A 9139-nucleotide genomic window follows, 5' to 3' on the forward strand; every position below is an offset into this window, starting at 1 on the left:
CAATTTCGTAATTTAGTTTCAAATTGTCCGAATATTATACATAGGTTATGTCCATTACAATATTTCTACACTAAATCATGTTGCGTGATGTAATATTGTTAATTTTTTGGAGTGGAATTGAATTTAGTGTATTGTACTGCAGGTGTTGAGGAGAAGGAGAAGGCTGGGGAGGATTATGGAAAGGAAGAGAAGCAAGAAGATAAACGAATAAACAAAATGCTTTAGAGGAGAAGATGGAAGAAGAGAGAAGAAGATGAAGTGGGAGAGAGAAGTAGAGAAGTCTCCTCCTGATATATGATTTTACCAGTCAAAGTGGTTCACCAGTAAAGCTCAGTAATTTAATAACTAAGCAACAGAGAAAGTTACCCAGCAACCCAGCCAGCATTATCCAAAGCTGCTTCTCTAAAAAGTGTGTTAATAACATAATTTATAGTTGTTGAAAAATATATACTGTATTGTACATAAAGCACATATAGGTATATGGTATAAGTGATATATAGTTACAGCACTTCACACACAAACAAGAAATTGGATATGTGAAGAAAATTCATCCTCTTCAAAATGAATGGGCGTTCAATGGGATGAAACTATATTTTTATTTATTCATTCATCCTCTTCAAAATGAATGGGCGTTCAATGGGATGAAACTATATTTTTATTTATTCATTCAAAAGCTTTTGAACCTCATTTACTAATTGAAGCCCTATTCTGAATTCCAAGTGAATAATTGAACATCATTGTACATTAATGGAAATCCAACACAAATAATAGATTAGTAATAATTATTTATTAATGACTAGCAGGATACCCGTGCTCCGCAAGGGTCTATTTGAAAACTTGACAAACTGAAAACTTGAGGTAATAAAATCTTGAAGAATTGAAAGCAGGCCTATAACCATCCTCGGTTAATTAAGAATCAATATGCAAAATTTCAAGTTAATCAGTCCAGTAGTTCAGACATGATGATGCGTCAAACATAATTTTCCTATCACCTACATGTTTAAGCCAGTTATTTCCTTTATTATTACAGTATAGATAACCATTGATAAATAATTCAAAATAGGAAATTCAAGAAGTATAATTCCATCATTATATTATCATCATTGATTATTAATCATTCATTCCATTCTATCATTGACTTGATAGTTTCATCAATCTCTCCATAACTCCATTAATCATTAAACCATTGATTTGATAACTTCATCAATCACCCCATCACATCGTTAATCATCAAATAATTTATTTACAAACACCTTCTCAATAAAAATTCAGAGCCATATTCTTCCATAATTTTCAACAATTTCAATTTATTCACAAAACAGGCAACTCCTCGCTTTGCTTTATCAAATCCATGTTTAGAATGTAACAGCGCAATTTATCAAGAGGAACATCCAGCCGTCCATATCGCAGTAGAGGATAGTCTTTCTCCTCAGTCTGTCTATCCCAGCATTCATGGATCAAGTTTTCGTCCATCAGAAATTGTTGAGGCGTTAAACGTGAATTAATCACTTTGGATTTCAGTTCGAGATACCTTCGTCTCACCACTTTTCTACTGGGGAACGCTATGCTATCATTGTAACGCTCTTCTCTCACTTCGAATAGTTCCCTTTGATACCTGAGTATTTGCTGAAAAATGTGAAACTGCGAGTTATAATTTGATTTTCAACTAATAATGGATACTACAATCTATAATATGAAAAAGGGAAGAATTGGCTTATACATGTACGGGATAGGAAATACACGAATGACGCATCATCAAGTCTGAACTACTGATTAACTTGAAATTTTGTATAAAGATTCTGAATTTACCGAGTATGGACGTTGGCTTATTTTTATTGCTATTAATTAATTAGTTGTAATTTAATAATTAGAAATAGTTATTTGTGCAACTAGTGCGCAAAGTGACAGTTTGCTGCACCGAAAGAAACGTTTACTTGGTTTCTTGAGTGCAGCAGCAGAGGAACTTTGCGCACGTATTTCACATTAAGTTTTTCCTACAGTTACCATTGAATATGAAAAGTGGGTAATTATGGGTAAAATTGCCTGAATAATGTAGTAGTGTTTGAATGAAGAGGCGGCTGTGTGCTGAATGTGGTGGCTGTCGGCTGTCGGCTGTCATCCACTGTTGTCCTTGGTTATAATTATATAATGTAATAATTAGCGCGTTGTGCTTCGTTGCACCTCTGCTCACTATAGCAGCCACAGCAGTCACTGTTACCAACTTCATTTTGATTTTGCTGCACTGTTGCTCCATATAACCTACTAAGTATTTTGTGTTGCCATGTTGCAAATCTGGAGTGCAGAAAAATTTTTCCCGCACTAGAGCGGAAAAGTGATTCTTTGCGTTCTGTAATCAGTGCAGCAATGGCCACTTTACAATGTAACTGTAGGAAAAATATATTAAATTAGTGATATAAAATTTACGCAACCAGAAAGATCAACCAAACAGGACAAACTCCAGTGTCATAGCTTAGATGGTAGCAAGGGCGGTTGATGAATCAAAGGTTGCGGGTTCGAGACATAGGTATCAAACCCTTTTTTTGAGCAGGAAATTTTTAACTTTTATCAAGATTATCCACGTAAATTTGAACAAAATGATAAATATTATTTCTATTTTTTCATGTTTCCTGGTCATAAAAGAAGATTGCATTATTTTACAACACCAAATTTTCCGCGGTGCAAAGCACTGGTTACCTGCTAATTGTAAAATAAAATGCTCTTCCCTGTCTGAAATAAAATAAACACGCGCATTACAATTTTAATCAGCGGATTTTAACAGTTCTTACTGTTTCTGTACAAATACAGATATAATAAGCATATCATCAGCAAATGAAGAGTGAAATGCGCGTATTCGTTGCACATAAGTCTGTACGCACCTATACGTCATGAAATACTATACGGTACTTCTCCTCTCTGTAATATTTTAGTATACTCTGCATAAAAGAATGTAAGATTTTAATTGTTTAGGGATTGTGATTTGTGCCTGTACAATAGGAAATCAATAGAGAATCTTCACATTGGAAAATATCATATATTTAAAAAAATCTATGAAAATTGATATGAAATCAATCTATATAAATAAAAATGGAGCCTCAAATTTTGACGTTCAATAACTTTTTTATGTTTACACCGAATTTGATGTTTTTTTTTAGTTTTGTTCGTTATGTTCAGGACCAGGTTTATGGCCAATCAAATTTATAATCCGACTTCAGGACTCTTTCCTACGGTCCCTCAGAGTTTACATATGATCCTTATGGGAGAAGATTTGTGAGCTGACCACACACAGAAATAAAAATCAGCTGTTATAATGATTACATCATCCAACAGCCGTCGATAAATTGTAGACAAGAGTGTGTGCTGCTCCATAACCGCCCATGTATTTTATTCTAAACGCCCCGACTAAAAACAAAATGACTGTTCTGTGTGTAACCATCCTGCAGTTCGGCCTCAGGTTAAAGACATTGCTTTGCTTCGGATAATTGTGCTGTCTTCGGTGTTTAGAATTAATTGATTTGTAGTAAATAATTATTTATTTTGGAGTTGGATAATTATCTATATAAATGAAATCCATTAAAATCCCCCGAAGCCAGTTACTTATTCAAGTATCAGTTACTCATTCAGTAACATGTTTTATATTAGTTACAGTTATTACATATTTTAGTTATTAGTCACATATATTCAGTTACTTATTCAGACTTATTATTAATCGATATTTTTCAATACTTCACCGAGAATGGTAATGGGCATATTTTCAATTCTTCAAGATTTTAGTAGGTCAAGTTTTTATTTTGACCCTTGCGGAGCACGAGTTACCTGCAAGTTTTTAATAAAAGTTGGTATTTGAAGTAATTACTGAAAAGAGTAATCAGTTTTGTACCATTGATTTCTATCGAAACCCTCGATTCTCCAATTATAATTCCGACATCAGGGTTCATCGTCACTCACCAATTATTTAAAAAGTTTGTGAAGCAATTGATTTCCCAGCTATTTTCCAAGGTCACGCATTAGATTTTTCATAAGAGTTTTAAATTCCCTGCATGTTTTGAGTAAGTGAAAGGATTGAACGGGGGAGCACATGTGATTTATGCAAAAAGATAGCATAGCTTAAACTACACGTCGATTAATGATATGCGTGATCAATTGATTTGTCAGTTATGATTTTATTGTACAGGCACATGGAAGAGTATGCTGAACTGATTATTTAGTCAATAAAAAATAATAGGATGGTCTGGATTTGTATGGGTTATAGATTTTGAGGTGTGCATCCAGCTAAAGTTTGTCATGAGATGCATCAACTATTTGGCGGTACGAAGTTCTCCAGGCCAGCTAGTTTATAATAATGCTCTATTTATAATAAATAGGATAAATAAACAAATGATTGAAAATTGTACCTTGATGTGCTCAAAATTTTTAATATTCATCTTGGGAAAATTTCCTGGTTTCAACCGTACCAGTTTTCTACCATCTATGCAGTTATTGAAGAACGCTTCCTGAAATTTGGGGAGAAATATTTAAGGATGTCAATATAATTTGAAATAAGTTTCAAAATGAATAATTAAACAGATTCAGCCAAAAAAACGTTGATGATTCAAATGCACTCTAGATGTCAATCAAATGAATCTTGATAATAAATTCAAGTGCACTCTAATGTCAATCAATGAATTTTAATCTAGATGTCAATATTCAAAACGAGAAATAGATCGAAAAGTTGTTTTGTTTGATTTTTGATACTTTTATTGATGTGTGCAGATCTATATTGATTTTGTAGAATAGAATCAATATACGGATAATTTTGGATGTTGATTGATATGAAGGTGGAACGCTTAATGACAATGGATTGATCAAAACTACAAGAACATAAATACTAGGCCTATACACAATTTATAAATAGGTCTATCTGTATATTTAGCTTTGAACAGCAACTACCAATATCAATAATTGACATAAAAAATCAAATCATTTTAGCAAAAATGTAATCAATAGAAGAATCAATATAATTTTTAATTATAAACAATAAATAACAATGATCACTCATATGGCCTACACACCTTCACAAATATGAGATCATGCATAGTGACGAAAATGAAATGACAATAAAATATTAAAGTGATTATAGCTCGCAGACCCCATATGCAAGAAGATTGAAAAGTTCTATTTTTCAAAATTAATCCTTTTATTATTTTCTCAATGCTCTCATAAAACTAGTTAGGATTTATTTATTTATCAAGTTGAGTTCTAATATTTTCCATGTCAAATTACTATTTATTCATAAAAGAAAACATAAACTTAGATATCATCAAGTAGTAGGTATCACCTTGTATTGAGGTAATCCGACAACATGCTCTATCCAATTCACCACATCTCCAACTGACCATTCCATTTCTTCTGGAATAGTAAAGTCATACTTATCAAGTTCTTCATAAGGCTCTAGGGCCAACTCCGGGTCTTTCTTTCCTGATAGGTTGAATCTTTGAACAAAATTCAAGAGTACATTTATATTAATCGATTATAAATGTTTGATAAGTATACCTATTTTATATTTATTTTATAATCTATGTTTATTTATTCAAGTATAGAACCATAACAAGTGATGTTACCCTTGAGCTACGTTTACACCAAAGTTGTCAACAAAATTTTGCTTACAGACAGTTTTATACAAAAAAGTTGTTATTTCTGTAGAGATTAGAGGAAAAAAAGATTTTGTAGAGAACAAGTTGCTGTTCTAAAATCTAGAGTAACAAAAGTTGACATTATTGGCCGAGAATGCGAAGTAGGCGTAGACATGTAGAGGGGAAATATTCTGTTGGCAACTTTCTCATTGTTTCCCACATAGTGTGGACGACAAGCTGACGACAAAATGTTGCTGTTCTTTTTAAAAAATTGTTGCAATTTGTTGACAAATCAGTTGTAAACGTGGCTTTAAATATACAGTCTGGAAATGTGAGAGATACCCGGTTGCACAACAGCCGGTTAAATTTTAACGGTCGTGATTAATTTCACAAGAACCAATCAGAGAAGGCGTTTTTGAAAAGACGGCTTCTCTGATTGGTTATCGTGGTTAAAATTTAACCGGCTTTTGTGCAACCGGTACTGTGTCTACTAATTGAACAATATTGATAGGAAATTTGAATGTATTGTCATTAGCTTACAAATGTTAATAACTAGATAATCAATTACTAACTACAGATCCTGAAGGATGCTATGAATCGCAGAAAACTTAATTCTAACACAAAACTAATTACATTATTCAACAATCAACAAGAAATTTGTTTATAAGTAGAACATTATTTGTAAAAATATTGAAAAAAACAATGTAAAAGGTGAAATATTGCATTTATTCAAATGGTAATGAATATTAAATAATTGTTAAACTTGAACAAAAAATTAATTGATATCAACTATCCTCAAGAGATCTGCTAGAATTGACAACAGGGAAAGCTGCTATTTCAGCAACTGCAACAGCACAAATAGCTGTAAATTTGAATGAAAAGTGAACCTTCCACCTAGAACACATTCTAGTTGATTTTCTTGTTGTTAATATTTGCAGTAGAATTATTATTAAACGAAAATCCCAATTAAATGCTGTGAATCACCCCGAAGACTTCTGCTACTGCAAATATATTTATTGGGATTTTAGTTTAATAATAATTATTCATTAATTAGCATGTAAACAAATTTAACTTCCAATTTATTTCCATTTGCAGTAGCATAAGACTTTGGGTTAGTAGATAGCAATTAATTTAGTTTTTATTCAATTACTATTATAAAATTAGCAAAATAGTTGATAAATAAAAAGCAAAAAACTTCGAGTTAGTAGAAAAAATTAATTTAGTTTTTGTTACATTATTATTGTAAAATAAAATAAATTGATGATAGGTAGGTACTCACTTTATTTCAGGTCCATAAGTATTTGCTCGTCGAAGGAAACTTGGCAAGCGGACACCTATTAGCGACATATTTGACGGATTTGTTTTGCGAAAAAATCGCTTTTCAGTCTGGTGTGACGACATTTTATAATTTTATAGATTTCAAACGGTGTAAATCTTTTTTGCAAGAAACTTTTTCAGAGATGTCTCAAGAAACGTGCGTTATCTTAGTGTCTTATTAGAGTATGAGAAAAAATTATTTAATAAGAAATGTTTTGTATTGGACTTCACTTTTGTTGTAAAGATGTTGTAAACAATAACAAATTACGATAACCTAACTCAAGCATGATAATATTATGTCCAAGTAGAACACATGGAAGAATAATAAAGAAAATTACAGCCTCAGTGCCTGTTTCACTAAATCCGGTTAAATTTTAATCGTGAATAATTTCACGAAAACCAATCAGAGAAACCTTTTTTGATTGGTTCTCATGTAATTAATCACGATTAAAATATAACCGAATTTGGTGCAACCGAGCCTCAACTTATTAATCCCTGGACCGATTTACCCCTTCCACAGTATCAAGACACTACTTTGAAATGCATAGTAAATAGGTACATTGGCAAAAACACTTGGTCAACCAGCTGAGTTTTCCAGCTATTTGAATCAAGAGCCTAGCACAACAAATTTTTACTTTCTTTGCCCTATTACCTTAGGTAAGGAAAGTATTGCTTTCCGAAAAAATTAAGGTACCCCAATTTCTATATTTCTATACGTTTCAAGGTCCCCTGAGTCCAAAAAAGTGGTTTTTGGGTATTGGTCTGTATGTGCGTCTGTGTACACGATATCTCATATCCCAATATTAACGGAATGACTTGAAATTTGGAACTTGAGGTCCTTACACTATAAGGATCCGACAAGAACAATTTCGATCTAATGCAATTAAAGATGGCGGCTAAAATGGCAAAAATGTTGTCAAAAACAGGTGTTTTCGCGATTTTCTCTAAAACGGCTCAAACGATTTCGATCAAATTTATACCTAAAAAAGTCATTGATAAGCTCTATCAATCTATATCAGTCCCATATCTGTAAAAATTTCAGGAGCTCCGGCCCATCTATGCAAAGTTTGATTTTACATTCCCAATCAGGCTTCAGATACAATTTAAACAAAAAATTCAAGTGGAAATATTGAGCATGAAAATCTCTGCAATTAATGCTCAGTAACATTTCCACCTAAATTTGAAAATAAGCTTGAAATTCGAGAAAATGTGATTATTCAATTGCAAACTGTTGATTCAATTAAATCATTCACTATGAAGAGATAGCAGACCTCGTGTGTCTCCAGCGTTATTGTCCTGTCACCAGCTGGCTCAGATCTTTGAATAGTAGACTTGAGATGCGCGTGAACACTAGCGTCAGGTGATCAATTTTCATAACGGCAAGGAAGTTGTGTGTGTGCGCCACACCTGATTTTTTAATTTACTCCCGGTTGTAAAAAGTCTGTTACCTTTTAATCCCGAATTAATGTCACAAGAACCAATCAGAACACCCTTCTTCTCAGAAAACCCATCTCGACTGGAATTTAACTATGATTAAAATTTAACAGGCTTTTGTGCAACCGGGGCTTGGTAATATAGCAGTCAGGCATGCGCGGATGGCGTATCATTTCAACTTGTGCATGCCTCTGCACCCGGGCTCGGCATCCAACCAGCAGCCAGAATGGCTGCTCTAGTCTAAAATATGGCTGCCAGGATGGCTGCTCTAGTCTAAAATATGGCTGCCAGGATGGCTGCTCTAGTCTAAAATATGGCTGCCAGGATGGCTGCTCTAGTCTAAAATATGGCTGCCAGAATGGCTGCTCTAGTCTAAAATATGGCTGCCAGAATGGCTGCTCTAGTCTAAAATATGGCTGCCAGGATGGCTGCCCTAGCCTAAAAAAGAGAGTCCGGTGACGGAGTGAGCGACTGCCTGTCTGGCTGACTGTGTCGCCTGGTCGCCTGGCTGGCCTAATAGGGCCTCAACATATTTATTAGAAAAAACTTTGGAATTTCCTCTTTCCATTGGTATAAAAATTATTCATTTCGAATGAGTACTTTGAGGATATTAATTTTTCGTTATAACTCTGTATTATTCAAATCAAATTGATTGCCAAATAGACCTTGAGGAACAATAACGAACATTAGTAACATAACCTATGTTTTAGACATACTTCTATCAAAATTCTGAAAAGTAACAGTTTTGGGCTGGGCTTGTTGGTCCTTTTCTGATCATG

The 9139-nt window shown here is 33.5% G+C and overlaps 1 protein-coding gene across 1 annotated transcript; it reads right to left on the reverse strand.

The window, feature by feature from the left end:
• Positions 1-1264: 1264 nt before the first annotated feature.
• On the reverse strand, positions 1265-7554 carry LOC111058707 (sterile alpha motif domain-containing protein 15). The gene is made up of 5 exons (XM_039440300.1): positions 7138-7554; positions 6889-7082; positions 5315-5468; positions 4392-4490; positions 1265-1626 (listed from the first exon to the last, which is right to left on the reverse strand). The coding sequence occupies exons 2-5, from the start codon at positions 7008-7010 to the stop codon at positions 1312-1314; spliced, it is 690 nt and encodes a 229-aa protein (XP_039296234.1). The 5' UTR covers positions 7011-7082; positions 7138-7554; the 3' UTR covers positions 1265-1311.
• Between the last annotated feature and the right edge of the window lie 1585 nt (positions 7555-9139).

This window comes from Nilaparvata lugens, chromosome 13, assembly GCF_014356525.2.
Source record: "Nilaparvata lugens isolate BPH chromosome 13, ASM1435652v1, whole genome shotgun sequence".
Taxonomy (NCBI): Eukaryota; Metazoa; Arthropoda; class Insecta; order Hemiptera; family Delphacidae; genus Nilaparvata; species Nilaparvata lugens.

What these genes read in the sequence shown, in the direction of transcription:
- LOC111058707 (XM_039440300.1), bottom strand. Translation starts at nt 7,010, where the DNA reads ATGTCGTCACACCAGACTGAAAAGCGATTTTTTCGCAAAACAAATCCG. An exon ending in ACTTATGGACCTGAAATAAA is followed by an intron (nt 5,469 to 6,888) that starts GTGAGTACCTAC and finishes TTTTGTTCAAAG; the next exon opens with ATTCAACCTATCAGGAAAGA. An exon ending in TCGGATTACCTCAATACAAG is followed by an intron (nt 4,491 to 5,314) that starts GTGATACCTACT and finishes CCCAAATTTCAG; the next exon opens with GAAGCGTTCTTCAATAACTG.